At 33.8% G+C, this 20,236-nt stretch overlaps 1 protein-coding gene across 1 annotated transcript in view; it reads right to left on the bottom strand.

Moving 5' to 3' along the window:
- Positions 1-2,067: 2,067 nt before the first annotated feature.
- LOC119604207 (SH2B adapter protein 2) overlaps positions 2,068-20,236 on the bottom strand; it is a 32,897-nt gene continuing 14,728 nt past the window's right edge. The window contains 6 exon segments of the mRNA XM_037956687.1: positions 2,068-3,249; positions 5,072-6,109; positions 6,173-6,247; positions 6,249-6,398; positions 6,502-6,609; positions 8,814-9,685. Of these exon segments, the coding sequence (XP_037812615.1) occupies positions 2,692-3,249; positions 5,072-6,109; positions 6,173-6,247; positions 6,249-6,398; positions 6,502-6,609; positions 8,814-9,188 (2,304 nt within the window). The 5' untranslated portion in view covers positions 9,189-9,685 and the 3' untranslated portion in view covers positions 2,068-2,691.

The raw sequence follows: 20,236 nt of genomic DNA, 5'->3' as shown, positions 1-20,236 counted from the left end.
TTATTTTAGTTCAATCAATGGCACATAAAAGTCTCTCAAATTTTAGTCTATCGAAAGGTTTTTAATTTTTTCTTTTTTATAAATGAGTCTCAATCCCACAAATATTGAATACAGTTTCCCGCTTTTTCTTTCTAAACAATTGTAAATTATTTAATAAAAAGTACATTTTTTAGAACCAAGATACTAAACTAGAATAGAACTAGAACTGAACTAGAACTGAACTAGAACTGAACTAGAACTGAACTAGAACTGAACTAGAACTGAACTAGAACTGAACTAGAACTGAACTAGAACTGAACTAGAACTGAACTAGAACTGAACTAAAACTGAACTAGAACTGAACTAGAACTGAACTAGAAACTGAACTAGAACTAGAACTGAACTAGAACTGAACTAGAACTGAACTAGAACTGAACTAGAACTGAACTAGAACTGAACTAGAACTGAACTAGAACTGAACTAGAACTGAACTAGAACTGAACTAGAACTGAACTAGAACTGAACTAGAACTGAACTAGAACTGAACTAGAACTGAACTAGAACTGAACTAGAACTGAACTAGAACTGAACTAGAACTGAACTAGAACTAGAACTGAACTAGAACTAGAACTGAACTAGAACTGAACTAGAACTGAACTAGAACTGAACTAGAACTGAACTAGAACTGAACTAGAACTGAACTAGAACTGAACTAGAACTGAACTAGAACTGAACTAGAACTGAAATAGAACTGAACTAGAACTGAACTAGAACTGAACTAGAACTTAACTAGAACTGAACTAGAACTGAACTAGAACTGAACTAGAACTGAGCTAGAACTGAACTAGAACTGAACTAGAACTGAACTAGAACTGAACTAGAACTGAACTAGAACTGAACTAGAACTGAACTAGAACTGAACTAGAACTGAACTAGAACTGAACTAGAACTGAACTAGAACTGAACTAGAACTGAACTAGAACTGAACTAGAACTGAACTAGAACTGAACTAGAACTGAACTAGAACTGAACTAGAACTGAACTAGAACTGAACTAGAACTGAACTAGAACTGAACTAGAACTGAACTAGAACTGAACTAGAACTGAACTAGAACTGAACTAGAACTGAACTAGAACTGAACTAGAACTGAACTAGAACTGAACTAGAACTGAACTAGAACTGAACTAGAACTGAACTAGAACTGAACTAGAACTGAACTAGAACTGAACTAGAACTGAACTAGAACTGAACTAGAACTGAACTAGAACTGAACTAGAACTGAACTAGAACTGAACTAGAACTGAACTAGAACTGAACTAGAACTGAACTAGAACTGAACTAGAACTGAACTAGAACTGATCTAGAACTGAACTAGAACTGAACTAGAACTGAACTAGAACTGAACTAGAACTGAACTAGAACTGAACTAGAACTGAACTAGAACTGAACTAGAAGAACTAGAACAGAACTAGAAACTGAACTAGAACTGAACTAGAACTGAACTAGAACTAACTAGAACTGAACTAGAACTAACTAGACTGAACTAGAACTGAACTAGAACTGAACTAGAACTGAACTAGAACTGAACTGAACTAGAACTGAACTGAACTATAACTGAACTAGAACTGAACTAGAACTGAACTAGAACTGAACTAGAAACTGAACTAGAACTGAACTAGAACTGAACTAGAACTGAACTAGAACTGAACTAGAACTGAACTAGAACTGAACTAGAACTGAACTAGAACTGAACTAGAACTGAAACTAGAACTGAACTAGAACTGAACTAGAACTGAACTAGAACCTGAACTAGAACTGAACTAGAACTGAACCAGAACTGAACCAGAACTGAACTAGAACTGAACTAGAAACTGAACTAGAACTGAACTAGACTGACTAGACTGAAACTAGAACTGAACTAGAATGAAACTAGAACTGAACTAGAACTGAACTAGAACTGAACTAGAATTGAACTAGAACTGAACTAGAACTGAACTAGAACTGAACTAGAACTGAACTAGAACTGAACTAGAACTGAACTAGAACTAGAACTGAACAAGAACTGAACCAGAACTGAACTAGAACAACTAGAACTGAACTATAAGCGTTTGGGAAAATATTTTTCATTAGATATTTGGAAAGAGAATCAAATATTAATTGTTTTGATAAGAATTCCTTAATTATTAAGAATAGTTCATTAAACTTTTCTTTGTAAAAAAAAATGCCAAATGACCAAATAATAAAAACCAATCTAATTTAAATATTAAATTTCCAATCTTTTAAAAAAATGTGTTCCGTTTTTTCTTCGTTTATTACATTAAGCTCAAGTTCATTTTGCTAAATTCTAAATAACAATAGGAAGAAATAAGTTTAACTTAATTCCGAAAGAAAATAAAACAAAAAAAGGATTTTCTTATAAAATAAACAGTCTCAAACAAAAATTTATACAATATTTTTTTTAAGCAATTTAAAAATAAAATCAAATAAAAAGATTTTAAAAATTTAAGAATTTTTTGAAAATAAAATTCTTGTTTAAAATTAAACTATGAATACAAAATATAAACCCAGTTAAGAGATTTCTTAAATAAAGAAATCAACTGCTGGAAAAAAGTTTTTAAAAATCATTGTAATATAATTAAAAAGATTCCTTACACAATCTTCAAATTTCCAAAAACAGCTGCTGCCTAACGGTGCGCTTAGCTTTAGAAAATCTAAACAAAACTATATTGGTTATCAACAGCACGGGGTGTAGTATTTTGTGTGGCTCCAGATGAATCTGTAAATTGTATATGTTGCTGCTGATGACGACTAGTTGAACCGCTACCGCTGCCACCGCCACCTGTGGCTGCAGCTTGTGATTGTAGCGAAACACTTGAAGCTCTTAGATATTGTGTCGAATCATTTACGGATGTTATGGGCGATGAGGCTCTAATCATTTCCAAAGCATTCGGTACGGGAGTAGTACGTTGTTCAAACGTTTGATGATGATCGAATGAATTTAAATTTTGTGTCTGAAGAGTGTTGTTGGTTGTGTGATTAAGATGATTTTGGTTGTTGCTTGTTGTATGAGTTGTTGTTCCAGCTGTTATTGTCGTTGTATTAGTTACTTGTAGATGCTGTTGTGATTGGCTTTGTTGCTGCGTCTGCTGCTGATGTTGTTGCTGGTGATTATTATGACGTGTTGCAACACCGGCTGCCAATAATAATGCTAAATCCATTTCATTTGTTTTTAAACGTACACTACAATTCATCGATATCACATCCTGTGACTAAAATTTTAAGAAAATTATGTATATTTATTAATTAGTTCCATTTTTTTTTAATTTAATAAAATTCTTTGTTTAATATTGAAATAAATTAACTACCACATGCCTTAGAAAGAAAGTTTCATTCAATTTAATATATTTAACAACTCAATAGCAACAATTCTTTAAAATGTTATATGAATTCCCTTTAAAATTTTGAAAAAAAGCTAGCAATATAATATTGATATTTTAGGAAATACATATCTCTACTCGTCTACGCATTCCAAAGAAAAGTTTAAAACTACTAAGAAAATTAATTGACATTTTTCAAAAACCAAGTAAATGTAATAAATAATCTTAATAAAGTACTTGACTAACGAACTTAAAAAACGACTCACTTAAAAATATAAAAAAGTAAAACAAATAAAATTGGTAAATTGTATAAAAATCAACGGTAAAACAATTTAACATAGTTATAGTTGAGTCTATTTCAGTTCTAGTTTCAGACTAAGTTCAGTTCTATCAGTTCTATTCAGTTCTAGTTAGATCTCTCCGTTCTAGTTCAGATTCTAGTTCAGTTCTAGTTCAGTTTCTAGTTCAGTTCCTAGTTCAGTCTAGTTCAGTTCTAGTTCAGTTCTAGTTCAGTTCTAGTTCAGTTTCTAGTTCAGTTCTAGTTTCAGTTCCTAGTTTCAGTTCTAGTTCAGTTCTAGTTTCAGTTCTAGTTCCAGTTCTAGTTCAGTTCCTAGTTCAGTTCTAGTTCAGTTCTAGTTCATTCTAGTTCAGTTCTAGTTCAGTTCTAGTTCTAGTTCAGTTCGTAGTTCAGTGTTCTAGTTTCAGTTCTAGTTCAGTTCTAGTTCAGTTTCTAGTTCAGTTCTAGTTCAGTTTCTAGTTCAGTTCTAGTTCAGTTCTAGTTCAGTTCTAGTTCAGTTCTATTCGTTCTAGTTCAGTTCTAGTTCATTTCTAGTTCAGTTCTAGTTCAGTTCTAGTTCAGTTCTAGTTCAGTTCTAGTTCAGTTCTAGTTCAGTTTCTAGTTCATAGTTACTAGTTCAGTTCTAGTTCGTTCTAGTTCAGTTCTAGTTCAGTTCTAGTTCAGTTCTAGTTCAGTTCTAGTTCAGGTCTAGTTCATTCTAGTTCAGTTCTAGTTCAGTTCTAGTTCAGTTCTAGTTCAGGTTCTAGTTCAGTTCTAGTTCAGTTCTAGTTCAGTTCTAGTTCAGTTCTAGTTCAGTTCTAGTTCAGTTCTAGTTCAGTTCTAGTTCAGTCTAGTTCTGTTCAGATTCTAGTTCAGTTCTAGTTCAGTTCTAGTTCAGTTCTAGTTCAGTTCTAGTTCAGTTCTAGTTCAGTTCTAGTTCAGTTCTAGTTCAGTTCTAGTTCAGTTCTAGTTCAGTTCTAGTTCAGTTCTAGTTCAGTTCTAGTTCAGTTCTAGTTCAGTTCTAGTTCAGTTCTAGTTCAGTTCTAGTTCAGTTCTAGTCAGTTCTAGTTCAGTTCTAGTTCAGTTCTAGTTCAGTTCTAGTTCAGTTCTAGTTCAGTTCTAGTTCAGTTCTAGTTCAGTTCTAGTTCAGTTCTAGTTCAGTCTAAATAGTTCAGTTTTAGTAGTTCTGCTCTAGTTCAGTTCTAGTTCTATTTTAGTCCTGTCATGAAAGAACCTTTTCTGAAATTGTTCTATAAAAAAAAGTTCTGTAGAAAATGTTTTCTAAAAAAATGTTTCCTGCTTTTGGACTTATTCCCCCTGAGATGAAATAAAAATTTAAATAAAAAATCTGCACTAAAAAAACTTATAAAAACTTAAAATAAAAAAATAAAAATCATCACTGACACTGAATGGACTCCAAAATTTAGGCTATCTCACATGTCTCGGTGATGGATCTTGTTGCTGCTGTGATGTACCATTAACACTGGCAGTGGAGGCTCCCACTCCCGTTCCGCCGCCTCCTGTTGCTGATGTACCATTATTATCTAGAGCCGACGTTAAACCATTCGTCGTTTCATTGATTTGATTATTATTGTAAGGAACTCCTTGATTGTGTATGTACTCGGTGAGAGTAACATCGGATGTGCCGCCCGATTCGAGAGGAATAGGATTGTGGCGGAAATGTTCCAACATTTCCTGTATGGAAGGGAACCACAAGTGCTGCACTCGACACTGCCCCTTATCGGATAGTGTCATGCGCAAATGTTTGGCACGCCCATTGAAATTAAAGGTGAGTACAAATTCACCCTTGCGGGTCTCACTCTGACGTACTAGGAAGAAACCATGACCTTGTGCCTCATTCTGTAAAACCATACGAGCAGCATCTGAACGCGGTAATGTGCCATGGAACCAGGGATACTGTCGCATTTCATTCGTTATGTCTATGACATTTAAATCAGAATCGGGATCAATACCATCACAGGGTTCTATATTACTAGAGGAAGATAAACGTTGTTCACCGCGCCTTGGTGGTACATCAGGTCCTGCTGTCGTGCATTGTGTATCTGGAACAGCACTATCGGCTGCTCCAGCTTGCAGTGTGGAGAGAGCATTTTCGGATAGAGAGCTACTGGGTGCCACATTACCATTTGAGCCCATGGCATTTTGTTGATGATACTGGGGATTTTGTACAGCATTTAACATGCTGTTGGTATTTGAATTCATTATAACAGGAGAGGTTTGCATGGCGGCAGCCATTACTTCGGTATCCGTAGTGGGCTGTTGGGTGGGTGGTGTACGCATACAATAGCGTATAGTTGCCAACCAGCTGCGCATATCATCGGCATCTTGAGCCTCTATAACATATTCCATATTATTGTCGGCCTTTAAAACAAACGTATTCTCCCGATCGGGCATTTCCAAGGCGGTCGTTTCGCGGGCCTCTGAAATTAGGAAACAAAAAACTCCACAACGTGGCTGCGAAGGAAAACTTTACAATAAAACTGCATTCTTTTATTTATGATTATCATTAATTTTTACCTTAGCTGCTTTGGGTGGCATATAGAATTCCAACATATACCCTCCCACTGCCTTCACCAATGCCAAACGACATTTTCTCCCATTTTTGTGTGCCCGTTGGTTGATCCAAACTTTCTGGTGTCAAGTTATTGACTATACCATCTTTGCGACATTCTACTACAATTTTAGCAAATTTCTTATTACTCTTACTGTTTCCCTCTTCGTCGGAACTTTTGTGAAATAGTGTCTGTAAAAATAGAAAATTCTAATGATATTACGTTTTTCAATTACTGCTCCCATTAAGATATCTTCGAGAGTGCCCTTCATTATGAGATTTTCAATTTACAAACCTTTCCTTTGCGTAATCCCTTAAAGGATAGTCGACGAAAGAATGCTTTATGGAAGATTTTTGGGGATTCTTCAGAGTAGTCACTCTCTTCAAGCGCGCCATTGCCGACCTGAAATGTATAAAAGACATTTTTGAGTGTGATTTCTCATTAATTTGAAGCTCTAGATATGTTTTCTTTTACTTCTAGTTCAGTTGTATTTCAGTTCAAGTTCAGTTCTAGTTCAGTTCTAGTTCAGTTCTAGTTCAGTTCTAGTTCAGTTCTAGTTCAGTTCTAGTTCAGTTCTAGTTCAGTTCTAGTTCAGTTCTAGTTCAGTTCTAGTTCAGTTCTAGTTCAGTTCTAGTTCAGTTCTAGTTCAGTTCTAGTTCAGTTCTAGTTCAGTTCTAGTTCAGTTCTAGTTCAGTTCTAGTTCAGTTCTAGTTCAGTTCTAGTTCAGTTCTAGTTCAGTTCTAGTTCAGTTCTAGTTCAGTTCTAGTTCAGTTCTAGTTCAGTTCTAGTTCAGTTCTAGTTCAGTTCTAGTTCAGTTCTAGTTCAGTTCTAGTTCAGTTCTAGTTCAGTTCTAGTTCTAGTTCAGTTCTAGTTCAGTTCAGTTCTTCAGTTCTAGTTTAGTTCTAGTTCAGTTCTAGTTCAGTTCTAGTTCAGCTCTAGTTCAGTTCTAGTTCAGTTCTAGTTCAGTTCTAGTTCAGTTCTAGTTCAGTTCTAGTTCAGTTCTAGTTCAGTTCTAGTTCAGTTCTAGTTCAGTTCTAGTTCAGTTCTAGTTCAGTTCTAGTTCAGTTCTAGTTCAGTTCTAGTTTAGTTCTAGTTCAGTTCTAGTTCAGTTCTAGTTCAGCTCTAGTTCAGTTCTAGTTCAGTTCTAGTTCAGTTCTAGTTCAGTTCTAGTTCAGTTCTAGTTCAGTTCTAGTTCAGTTCTAGTTCAGTTCTAGTTCAGTTCTAGTTCAGTTCTAGTTCAGTTCTAGTTCAGTTCTAGTTCAGTTCTAGTTCAGTTCTTTCTAGTTCAGTTCTAGTTCAGTTCTAGTTCAGTTCTAGTTCAGTTCTAGTTCAGTTCTAGTTCAGTTCTAGTTCAGTTCTAGTTCAGTTCTAGTTCAGTTCTAGTTCAGTTCTAGTTCAGTTCTAGTTCAGTTCTAGTTCAGTTCTAGTTCAGTTCTAGTTCAGTTCTAGTTCAGTTCTAGTTCAGTTCTAGTTCAGTTCTAGTTCAGTTCTAGTTCAGTTCTAGTTCAGTTCTAGTTCAGTTCTAGTTCAGTTCTAGTTCAGTTCTAGTTCAGTTCTAGTTCAGTTCTAGTTCAGTTCTAGTTCAGTTCTAGTTCAGTTCTAGTTCAGTTCTAGTTCAGTTCTAGTTCAGTTCTAGTTCAGTTCTAGTTCAGTTCTAGTTCAGTTCTAGTTCAGTTCTAGTTCAGTTCTAGTTCAGTTCTAGTTCAGTTCTAGTTCAGTTCTAGTTCAGTTCTAGTTCAGTTCTAGTTCAGTTCTAGTTCAGTTCTAGTTCAGTTCTAGTTCAGTTCTAGTTCAGTTCTAGTTCAGTTCTAGTTCAGTTCTAGTTCAGTTCTAGTTCAGTTCTAGTTCAGTTCTAGTTCAGTTCTAGTTCAGTTCTAGTTCAGTTCTAGTTCAGTTCTAGTTCAGTTCTAGTTCAGTTCTAGTTCAGTTCTAGTTCAGTTCTAGTTCAGTTCTAGTTCAGTTCTAGTTCAGTTCTAGTTCAGTTCTAGTTCAGTTCTAGTTCAGTTCTAGTTCAGTTCTAGTTCAGTTCTAGTTCAGTTCTAGTTCAGTTCTAGTTCAGTTCTAGTTCAGTTCTAGTTCAGTTCTAGTTCAGTTCTAGTTCAGTTCTAGTTCAGTTCTAGTTCAGTTCTAGTTCAGTTCTAGTTCAGTTCTAGTTCAGTTCTAGTTCAGTTCTAGTTCAGTTCTAGTTCAGTTCTAGTTCAGTTCTAGTTCAGTTCTAGTTCAGTTCTAGTTCAGTTCTAGTTCAGTTCTAGTTCAGTTCTAGTTCAGTTCTAGTTCAGTTCTAGTTCAGTTCTAGTTCAGTTCTAGTTCAGTTCTAGTTCAGTTCTAGTTCAGTTCTAGTTCAGTTCTAGTTCAGTTCTAGTTCAGTTCTGGTTCAGTTCTGGTTCAGTTCTTGTTCAGTTCTTGTTCAGTTCTAGTTCAGTTCTAGTTCAGTTCTAGTTCAGTTCTGGTTCAGTTCTAGTTCAGTTCTAGTTCAGTTATAGTACAGTTGTAGTTCAGTTATAGTTCAGTTATAGTTCAGTTATAGTTCAGTTATAGTTCCGTTATTGTTTAGTTCTTGTTTAGTTTTATCTCCTTTCTAGTACTGTGCAGAATATGGTACTTACTTTTAAATTATTACGCCTACGAAAGAATTCCTTTTCAAAGTGTTCAGCGAATGATTCCAAAAACTTTTGACCAAAATTACGATGTGATAGATTACGTGCCTCTTCGGGCGTTAAACTCCCATTTATGTAATTGATGCAAGCTTTGGCAAAATCAGCAGCGGCAACACGAGCATGACGATCGGAAAACTCTTCCCAACTGGTACCACACGAATAGGGTATACCGGAAGAGGTTGAGTTTAACATACTGGTACTTGGAATTAAATCAGATGCAACGGCGCCACCTACCGCTCCACCAGAACTGCCACCTAAACTACTGCCACCAGTGCCACCAATGTAACCGCCAATGCTAAAAGCAGCCGTACTATTGCCACCCATTATTCTATTTGTTGCTGTTGTCGCTACCCCAACAAATTAAAAACAAAAAGAAAATAAATTTCAATTACAAGAGTAAGAGAAAATAAAAAGAGCGTGAGTGTGTGTCTCTTTTTATTTAAATATCTTCCAAGATTTGATCCTCTTTTACAGCTGTCTGTCTGTATGTCTACACGCCTGCTATCTGTCTGTCTGGCTTTTAATATATAGTTTTGGTTGCTTTAGTTTCTATATAGGAATCATCAACTATTTATGTGGGGTATGCTTGGCTAGTTGTTGACGTTACTCCTACACATAAATTCTTTTAGAAGATTGACACAATTCAGCCAGCAGTATGGTTGTTTATATTTTTATTTATTTATTTTCTTGATCGTTTACGTTGTTTTATAGTTTGTGTGAGTGAGACCCAAAACAATCTGTGATACGACAATTATTTTCTTCTTTTGTTCTTTTTAATTTGCTTTAAAGGAATGATGTTTTTGTTGTGATGTATAAATTGTCTGCAACGAAATAGGAATATAGAGATATGATGAATTTAGAAGAGGGAGGAAACCACCAGACAACTATAATATACTCATACATCTAATGAAAATAAACGAATGACCGACTAACCAGCCAGGCAGCCAGCTAGCTAGCACACACTCATGTGACATAAATTTCAATTAGTTACGCTAATTTTAATTACAATTTTAAAACAAATAACACGTTCGTACAATTTCATTCATAATTTAATGCACTATTAAGAAATCGTACATTCTTTCTCATTTCATTCTTTTTTGAGATTTTCGAGTTATATACATACATACGTAATTCATTCTCTGTCTCTGTATATTTTTATCACTCTCGCTCTTATTTCTTTCAGTGGCCAGATTGTTAATATTATGAGAAGTAAGAGAAAACATATGTTTATATTAAGGGAAATCTCATAAATAAGGATCATATTTTATTATTGGAATAATAATGATACTCTTAAGCTGTTACAGGCAGGATTATAGACATTTTGTAACCATAAATTAGATTTTTATATGTATTTGTAATAAATTATTGAGTTAAAATGAACAGGGGATGCTTTTTTCACATAGTTCCAGTTTAAGCCCAGAAAAAGGAATTAGTCAATTTGTTCTAGTTCTGTTCTAGTTCTAGTTCTGTTCTAGTTCTGTTCTAGTTCTGTTCTAGTTCTGTTCTAGTTCTGTTCTAGTTCTGTTCTAGTTCTGTTCTAGTTCTGTTCTAGTTCTGTTCTAGTTCTGTTCTAGTTCTGTTCTAGTTCTGTTCTAGTTCTGTTCTAGTTGTTCTAGTTCTGTTCTAGTTCTGTTCTAGTTCTGTTCTAGTTCTGTTCTAGTTCTGTTCTAGTTCTGTTCTAGTTCTGTTCTAGTTCTGTTCTAGTTCTGTTCTAGTTCTGTTCTAGTTCTGTTCTAGTTCTGTTCTAGTTCTGTTCTAGTTCTGTTCTAGTTCTGTTCTAGTTCTGTTCTAGTTCTGTTCTAGTTCTGTTCTAGTTCTGTTCTAGTTCTGTTCTAGTTCTGTTCTAGTTCTGTTCTAGTTCTGTTCTAGTTCTGTTCTAGTTCTGTTCTAGTTCTGTTCTAGTTCTGTTCTAGTTCTGTTCTAGTTCTGTTCTAGTTCTGTTCTAGTTCTGTTCTAGTTCTGTTCTAGTTCTGTTCTAGTTCTGTTCTAGTTCTGTTCTAGTTCTGTTCTAGTTCTGTTCTAGTTCTGTTCTAGTTCTGTTCTAGTTCTGTTCTAGTTCTGTTCTAGTTCTGTTCTAGTTCTGTTCTAGTTCTGTTCTAGTTCTGTTCTAGTTCTGTTCTAGTTCTGTTCTAGTTCTGTTCTAGTTCTGTTCTAGTTCTGTTCTAGTTCTGTTCTAGTTCTGTTCTAGTTCTGTTCTAGTTCTGTTCTAGTTCTGTTCTAGTTCTGTTCTAGTTCTGTTCTAGTTCTGTTCTAGTTCTGTTCTAGTTCTGTTCTAGTTCTGTTCTAGTTCTAGTTCTGTTCTAGTTCTGTTCTAGTTCTGTTCTAGTTCTGTTCTAGTTCTATTCTAGTTCTGTTCTAGTACTGTTCTAGTTCTGTTCTAGTTCAGTTCTAGTTCTGTTCTAATTCTGTTCTAGTTCTGTTCTAGTTCTGTTCTAGTTCTGTTCTAATTCTGTTCTAGTTCAGTTCTAGTTCAGTTCTAGTTCAGTTGTAGTTCTGTTTTAGTTCTGTTCTAGTTCTGTTCTAGTTCTGTTCTAGTTCTGTTCTAGTTCTGTTCTAGTTCTGTTCTAGTTCTGTTCTAGTTCTGTTCTAGTTCTGTTCTAGTTCTGTTCTAGTTCTGTTCTAGTTCTGTTCTAGTTATGTTCTAGTTCTGTTCTAGTTATGCTCTAGTTATGTTCTAATTCTGTTCTAGTTCTGTTCTAGTTCTGTTCTGGCTCTGTTCTATTATTACTCTGTTCTAGTATTACACTGTTCTAGTATTGCTCTGTTCTAGTATTACTCAGTTTTAGTATTGCTCTGTTCTAGTGTTACTCTGTTCTACTATTGCTCATATTCTGTTCTATTATTATTCTAGTTCAGAAAACATTGCATCAAATGCCGGTCTCCAAAGCCGTTAGTTAGGCTACGGATGCAATAGTATATTGACAATGACCCTATTGCATACTGAGATTAAAAATTTTTAGTACAATTTTGATTATTAATTTGATGGAATTTCTTAAATCACTATATACAACTCTATAAATACTCAACGGTCTGGTAAGATTTTTAGAAGATGATTAATGATGCAAAAACAAACAAAACATATTTAGTAAACAATAACAAAAACAATACTTATTAAAACGAAAATTGGCAAATATGTCTGTAATATATTAATCAATATGTCAGTCTGTCTTACACACTAAAAAAGTAATAACAATAATAACAACAAACAAACAAAACCGATTTATTTATGGCCCACATGTGTCAATCGTTTAGCGCAAAGAAGAAGAAAAAACCGGAAATCCGACACCTCCAAAAACAAAATATGAACAAACAGCAACAACTAATACGAGACTGGAAATAAACAGACAACGACTCACACTTATAAAAATGTGTATTTGTGTTTATACTAGTAGTGGCAACCAGAATATAGCTGCCAAAGAATCCACTAGGCCAGACATTTAACAAAACAATCAAAAAAAAACACACATAAACTAAATAACAAATAATTTTTAAATGAAACAAACTTGTTTAATAAAATAAATTATTAACAAAATAAAATCAATATTAACAAATATTAAATACTTTATAATTAAATAAATGGCAACAAACAAACAAGGGTGTGAAGTTAAATTCGTCGGCCAGATACGTCCCACACCACATATGTCAAATACGTTCCACATACTATAAAATTCGTTTTCAAATGAACTAAAATTTATTTTTAATAAAACGAGCACCAAATAAAATGTTTTTTAAGAAATAAAGTAACATTATATTAAAATATATTCAAAAAATTAATATATAAAATAAAAATTAGTTAAAATAATTTTATACTCGTCAAATATGGTAGTAAAATATAGAATTTTCAAATGCAAAAAACAGACACTTGGAGAAGACATGAATCGGGGTACCGGCAGAGTGGAAGTAGCCCAGGACTAGTTCTTTACAAAAACATATAGTTTGTATGCAATTCCAGCTCTGGATAATTTTGAAAAATTTTTTTAAAAAAACATCAAATTTTGCCAAAAACAGTGGAATTTTCAAGTGGATCCAAAGGGCATTTGGAGAAGACATGAATCGGGGTACCGAAAAACTGGAAGTAGCCCAGGACTAGTTCTTTCCAAAAACATATAGTTTGTATGCAATTTCAGCTCTGGATAATTTTGAAAAAATTTTTTAAAAAAACATCAAATTTTGCCAAAAATAGTGGAATTTTCAAGTGGATCCAATGGGCATTTGGAGAAGACATGAATCGGGGTACCGCAAAACTGGAAGTAGCCCAGGACTAGTTCTTTACAAAAACATATAGTTTGTATGCAATTCCAGCTCAGGATAATTTTGACGATTTTTGAAAAAAACATCAAATTTTGCCAAAAATAGTGGAATTTTCAAGTGGATCAAAAGGGCATTTGGAGAAGACATGAATCGGGGTACCGAAAAACTGGAAGTAGCCCAGGACAAGTTCTTTCCAAAAACATATAGTTTATATGCAATTCCAGCTCAGGATAATTTTGACGATTTTTTGAAAAACATCAAATTTTGCCAAAAATAGTGGAATTTTCAAGTGGATCAAAAGGGCATTTGGAGAAGACATGAATCGGGGTACCGAAAAACTGGAAGTAGCCCAGGACTAGTTCTTTCCAAAAATGTATAGTTTATATGCAATTCCAGCTCAGGATAATTTTGACGATTTTTTGAAAAATCATCAAATTTTGCCAAAAATTGAGGAATTTTCAAGTGGATCCAATGGGCATTTGGAGAAGACATGAATCGGGGTACCGAAAAACTGGAAGTAGCCCAGGACTAGTTCGTTCCAAAAATATAAAGTTTATATGCAATTCCAGCTCAGGATAATTTTGACGATTTTTTGAAAAAACATCAAATTTTGCCAAAAATAGTAGAATTTTCAAGTGGATCAAAAGGGCATTTGGAGAAGACATGAATCGGGGTACCGAAAAACTGGAAGTAGCCCAGGACTAGTTCTTTCCAAAAACTATAGTTTGTATGCAATTCCAGCTCTGGATAATTTTGACGATTTTTTGAAAAAATCATCAAATTTTGCCGAAAAATGATGGAATTTTCAAGTGGATCCAATGGGCATTTGGAGAAGACATGAATCGGGGTACCGAAAAACTGGAAGTAGCCCAGGACTAGTTCGTTCCAAAAATATAAAGTTTATATGCAATTCCAGCTCAGGATAATTTTGACGATTTTTTGAAAAAACATCAAATTTTGCCAAAAATAGTAGAATTTTCAAGTGGATTCAAAAGGGCATTTGGAGAAGACATGAAATCGGGGTACCGAAAAACTGGAAGTAGCCCAGGACTAGTTCTTTCCAAAACATTATAGTTTGTATGCAATTCCAGCTCTGGATAATTTTGACGATTTTTTGAAAAAATCATCAAATTTTGCCGAAAAATGATGGAATTTTCAAGTGGATCCAATGGGCATTTGGAGAAGACATGAATCGGGGTACCGAAAAACTGGAAGTAGCCCAGGACTAGTTCGTTCCAAAAATATAAAGTTTATATGCAATTCCAGCTCAGGATAATTTTGACGATTTTTTGAAAAAACATCAAATTTTGCCAAAAATTGAGGAATTTTCAAGTTGATTAAAAGGGCATTTGGAGAAGACATAAATCGGGGTACCGAAAAACTGGAAGTAGCCCAGGACTAGTTCTTTCCAAAAATGTATAGTTTATATGCAATTCCAGCTCTGGATAATTTTGACGATTTTTTGAAAAATCATCAAATTTTGCCAAAAATAGTGGAATTTTCAAGTGGCTCCAAAGAGCATTTGGAGAAGACATGAATCGGGGTACCGAAAAGCTGGAAGTAGCCCAGGACTAGTTCGTTCCAAACATATATAGTTTATATGCAATTTCAGCTCTGGATAATTTTGACGATTTTTTGAAAAAACATCAAATTTTGCCGAAAATTGAGGAATTTTCAGGTGGCTCCAAAGAGCATTTGGAGAAGACATGAATCGGGGTACCGAAAAACTGGAAGTAGCCCAGGACTAGTTCTTTCCAAAAATGTATAGTTTATATGCAATTCCAGCTCTGGATAATTTTGACGATTTTTTGAAAAATCATCAAATTTTGCCAAAAATAGTGGAATTTTCAAGTGGATCCAATGGGCATTTGGAGAAGACATGAATCGGGGTACCGAAAAACTGGAAGTAGCCCAGGACTAGTTCTTTGCAAAAATATATAGTTTATATGCAATTCCAGCTCAGGATAATTTTGCCGATTTTTTGAAAAATCATCAAATTTTGCCAAAAATAGTGGAATTTTCAAGTGGCTCCAAAGAGCATTTGGAGAAGACATGAATCGGGGTACCGAAAAACTGGAAGTAGCCCAGGGCTAGTTCTTTCCAAAAATGTATAGTTTATATGCAATTCCAGCTCTGAATAATTTTGACGATTTTTTGGAAAATCATCAAATTTTGCCAAAAATAGTGGAATTTTCAAGTGGCTCCAAAGAGCATTTGGAGAAGACATGAATCGGGGTACCGAAAAACTGGAAGTAGCCCAGGACCAGTTCGTTCCAAAAATATATAGTTTATATGCAATTCCAGCTCAGGATAATTTTGACGATTTTTTTGAAAAAACATCAAATTTTGCCAAAAATAGTAGAATTTTCAAGTGGATCAAAAGGGCATTTGGAGAAGACATGAATCGGGGTACCGAAAAACTGGAAGTAGCCCAGGACCAGTTCGTTCCAAAAATATAAAGTTTATATGCAATTCCAGCTCAGGATAATTTTGACGATTTTTTGAAAAATCATCAAATTTTGCCAAAAATAGTGGAATTTTCAAGTGGATCCAAAGAGCATTTGGAGAAGACATGAATCGAGGTACCGAAAAACTGGAAGTAGCCCAGGACTAGTTCTTTCCAAAAATGTATAGCTTATATGCAATTCCAGCTCTGGATAATTTTGACGATTTTTTGAAAAGGCATAAAATTTTGCGAAAAATGTAGGTAGTTTCGGGTCGATACTGTTATTCTTATTATGAAAAACATTTCGAAAATCAACGTCTGTTGTTCAATATTTGATTTGAATTTTCGTTTTTACAGTTTTTACGTGTAAATAAAATACTTTCAATAAAAAATAAACATTTCTTTCATATTGTTTTTAATTTTTATTAATATTAAATATCACTCAATGAACTCTTTTTAAAGAATTATCTTGACGGCAGTTCAAAATTTCATTTTGTGAATAAATAATGAGAGTGATTGAGGTAGCAAAATATTGTTGTAAGTTTTCCATGAAAATTATGCATATTTTATTGCTTCGCTGACAATAGGTTTGATCGTTTTGGGCGCTGTTAATTTGTTGTTGGGATCGCCGTTTTTTATATATGATTTTTGTAATTTGTTTATGACAGCACATTTTTTCTTGTGTTTTTTATATTCTCAGGTAATAATAATAATGTAAAAATAGAGTCCCTTCGACTCTACTTGACCGTTCGCGCGTAGTGAACTACCACGATAACCATTCTCAGGTAATATTTTTCGTATTCGTTGAAAAATTGAAAAAAAAAACTCTACAATAACTCAAAAAAATGAATAAATTGTTTGAGAAAATTCGCAAAATGCCATACCCAGTTGCCTTTCCTTTTGTGAAATCTTTGATTTTTAGGACTTATTTCTAATTTTTCAATGACTTTATCTTGAAAGTCAAATGAATAGTGAAATTCAGTTGAATTTCTAGAAATTAAAAATTTTAAAAGATTTCATAAAAACACTTGTAATTCTTTGCGAATATTGGGAAATGTCTTAAAAAATTAAAGATTTCACAAAAACTCTAGAACAAGTCGAAAAAAGTTAAGCTCTTTGTTGAGAAAATTCTCAAAATTCCCTACACAGTTGCTATGGTGTCAGAAGTTTTGACCATATTTAGGGATCGATTCTTTTATTGATCGTTTATAACAACACAAGTGTTGAGGATTGAAAGGTAATTTTTGTACGTACATATGTATGAATGTACATATTTTATGATTTTGTGTAACATATGCTTTTTATGTTTTTTTCAAAAAATCTTCAAAATTATCCAGAGCTGGAATTGCATATAACCTATATATTTTTGGAAAGAACTGGTCCTGGGTTACTTCCAGTTTTTCGGTACCCCGATTCATGTCTTCTCCAAATGCCCTTTTAATCAACTTGAAAATACCACTATTTTTGGCAAAATTTGATGTTTTTTCAAAAAATCTTCAAAATTATCCAGAGCTGGAATTGCATATAAACTTTATATTTTTGGAACGAACTGGTCCTGGGCTACTTCCAGTTTTTCGGTACCCCGATTCATGTCTTCTCCAAATGCCCTTTTGATCCACTTGAAAATTCCACTATTTTTGGCAAAATTTGATGTTTTTTCAAAAAATCGTCAAAATTATCCTGAGCTGGAATTGCATATAAACTTTATATTTTTGGAAAGAACTGGTCCTGGGCTACTTCCAGTTTTTCGGTACCCCGATTCATGTCTTCTCCAAATGCCCATTGGATCCACTTGAAAATTCCACTATTTTTGGCAAAATTTGATGTTTTTTCAAAAAATCGTCAAAATTATCCAGAGCTGGAATTGCATATAAACTATACATTTTTGGAAAGAACTAGTCCTGGGCTACTTCCAGTTTTTCGGTACCCCGATTCATGTCTTCTCCAAATGCTCTTTGGAGCCACTTGAAAATTCTACTATTTTTGGCAAAATTTGACGTTTTTTCAAAAAATCGTCAAAATTATCCTGAGCTGGAATTGCATATAAACTTTATATTTTTGGAACGAACTAGTCCTGGGCTACTTCCAGTTTTTCGGTACCCCGATTCATGTCTTCTCCAAATGCCCATTGGATCCACTTGAAAATTCCTCAATTTTTGGCAAAATTTGATGATTTTTCAAAAAATCGTCAAAATTATCCTGAGCTGGAATTGCATATAAACTATACATTTTTGGAAAGAACTAGTCCTGGGCTACTTCCAGTTTTTCGGTACCCCGATTCATGTCTTCTCCAAATGCCCTTTTGATCCACTTGAAAATTCCACTATTTTTGGCAAAATTTGATGTTTTTTCAAAAAATCGTCAAAATTATCCAGAGCTGGAATTACATATAAACTATACATTTTTGGAAAGAACTAGTCCTGGGCTACTTCCAGTTTTTCGGTACCCCGATTCATGTCTTCTCCAAATGCTCTTTGGAGCCACTTGAAAATTCCACTATTTTTGGCAAAATTTGATGATTTTTCAAAAAATCGTCAAAATTATCCAGAGCTGGAATTGCATATAAGCTATATATTTTTGGAAAGAACTAGTCCTGGGCTACTTCCAGTTTTTCGGTACCCCGATTCATGTCTTCTCCAAATGCCCGTAGGATCCACTTGAAAATTCCTCTATTTTTGGCAAAATTTGATGATTTTTCAAAAAATCGTCAAAATTATCCAGAGCTGGAATTACATATAAACTATACATTTTTGGAAAGAACTAGTCCTGGGCTACTTCCAGTTTTTCGGTACCCCGATTCATGTCTTCTCCAAATGCTCTTTGGAGCCACTTGAAAATTCCACTATTTTTGGCAAAATTTGATGATTTTTCAAAAATTCGTCAAAATTATCCAGAGCTGGAATTGCATATAAACTATACATTTTTGGAAAGAACTAGTCCTGGGCTACTTCCAGTTTTTCAGTACCCCGATTCATGTCTTCTCCAAGTGTCTGTTTTTTGCATTTGAAAATTCTATATTTTACTACCATATTTGACGAGTATAAAATTATTTTAACTAATTTTTATTTTATATATTAATTTTTTGAATATATTTTAATATAATGTTACTTTATTTCTTAAAAATTCTACTATTTTTGGCAAAATTTGACGTTTTTTCAAAAAATCGTCAAAATTATCCTGAGCTGGAATTGCATATAAACTTTATATTTTTGGAACGAACTAGTCCTGGGCTACTTCCAGTTTTTCGGTACCCCGATTCATGTCTTCTCCAAATGCCCATTGGATCCACTTGAAAATTCCTCAATTTTTGGCAAAATTTGATGATTTTTCAAAAAATCGTCAAAATTATCCTGAGCTGGAATTGCATATAAACTATACATTTTTGGAAAGAACTAGTCCTGGGCTACTTCCAGTTTTTCGGTACCCCGATTCATGTCTTCTCCAAATGCCCTTTTGATCCACTTGAAAATTCCACTATTTTTGGCAAAATTTGATGTTTTTTCAAAAAATCGTCAAAATTATCCAGAGCTGGAATTACATATAAACTATACATTTTTGGAAAGAACTAGTCCTGGGCTACTTCCAGTTTTTCGGTACCCCGATTCATGTCTTCTCCAAATGCTCTTTGGAGCCACTTGAAAATTCCACTATTTTTGGCAAAATTTGATGATTTTTCAAAAAATCGTCAAAATTATCCAGAGCTGGAATTGCATATAAGCTATATATTTTTGGAAAGAACTAGTCCTGGGCTACTTCCAGTTTTTCGGTACCCCGATTCATGTCTTCTCCAAATGCCCGTAGGATCCACTTGAAAATTCCTCTATTTTTGGCAAAATTTGATGATTTTTCAAAAAATCGTCAAAATTATCCAGAGCTGGAATTACATATAAACTATACATTTTTGGAAAGAACTAGTCCTGGGCTACTTCCAGTTTTTCGGTACCCCGATTCATGTCTTCTCCAAATGCTCTTTGGAGCCACTTGAAAATTCCACTATTTTTGGCAAAATTTGATGATTTTTCAAAAATTCGTCAAAATTATCCAGAGCTGGAATTGCATATAAACTATACATTTTTGGAAAGAACTAGTCCTGGGCTACTTCCAGTTTTTCAGTACCCCGATTCATGTCTTCTCCAAGTGTCTGTTTTTTGCATTTGAAAATTCTATATTTTACTACCATATTTGACGAGTATAAAATTATTTTAACTAATTTTTATTTTATATATTAATTTTTTGAATATATTTTAATATAATGTTACTTTATTTCTTAAAAAACATTTTATTTGGTGCTCGTTTTATTAAAAAATAAATTTTAATTCATTTGAAAACGAATTTTATTGTATGTGGAACGTATTTGACATATGTGGTGTGGGACGTATCTGGCCGACGAATTTAACTTCACACCCTTCAAACAAACACCTGTTTCGTTCTACTTTTCTTCTATACTTTTTAAAGTTTGCTTTTAATGAAGATTATTAAATTAACATTTTTGAAATTCTTTTAAGTAGTACATGATGATATTTTATATTGACTTTTTAAATTAGTTTATATTAAAAACATTTGACATAATCATAATTTTTAATCCGTTCTTATTTGTATCTTTAAGAATAATTTCAAAAAATTTCCGGTCTTAAAGTGCTAATTAAACGTTCCCAACTCTGTATATAAATTTTCA

This window comes from Lucilia sericata, unplaced genomic scaffold, assembly GCF_015586225.1.
Source record: "Lucilia sericata isolate MDLA Ls3-8-SP2 unplaced genomic scaffold, ASM1558622v1 Contig000371F_arrow, whole genome shotgun sequence".
NCBI classification, from domain to species: domain Eukaryota; kingdom Metazoa; phylum Arthropoda; class Insecta; order Diptera; family Calliphoridae; genus Lucilia; species Lucilia sericata.
Note: the sequence above shows the minus strand (reverse complement) of the source record. Positions and strands in the feature narration are given on the sequence as shown.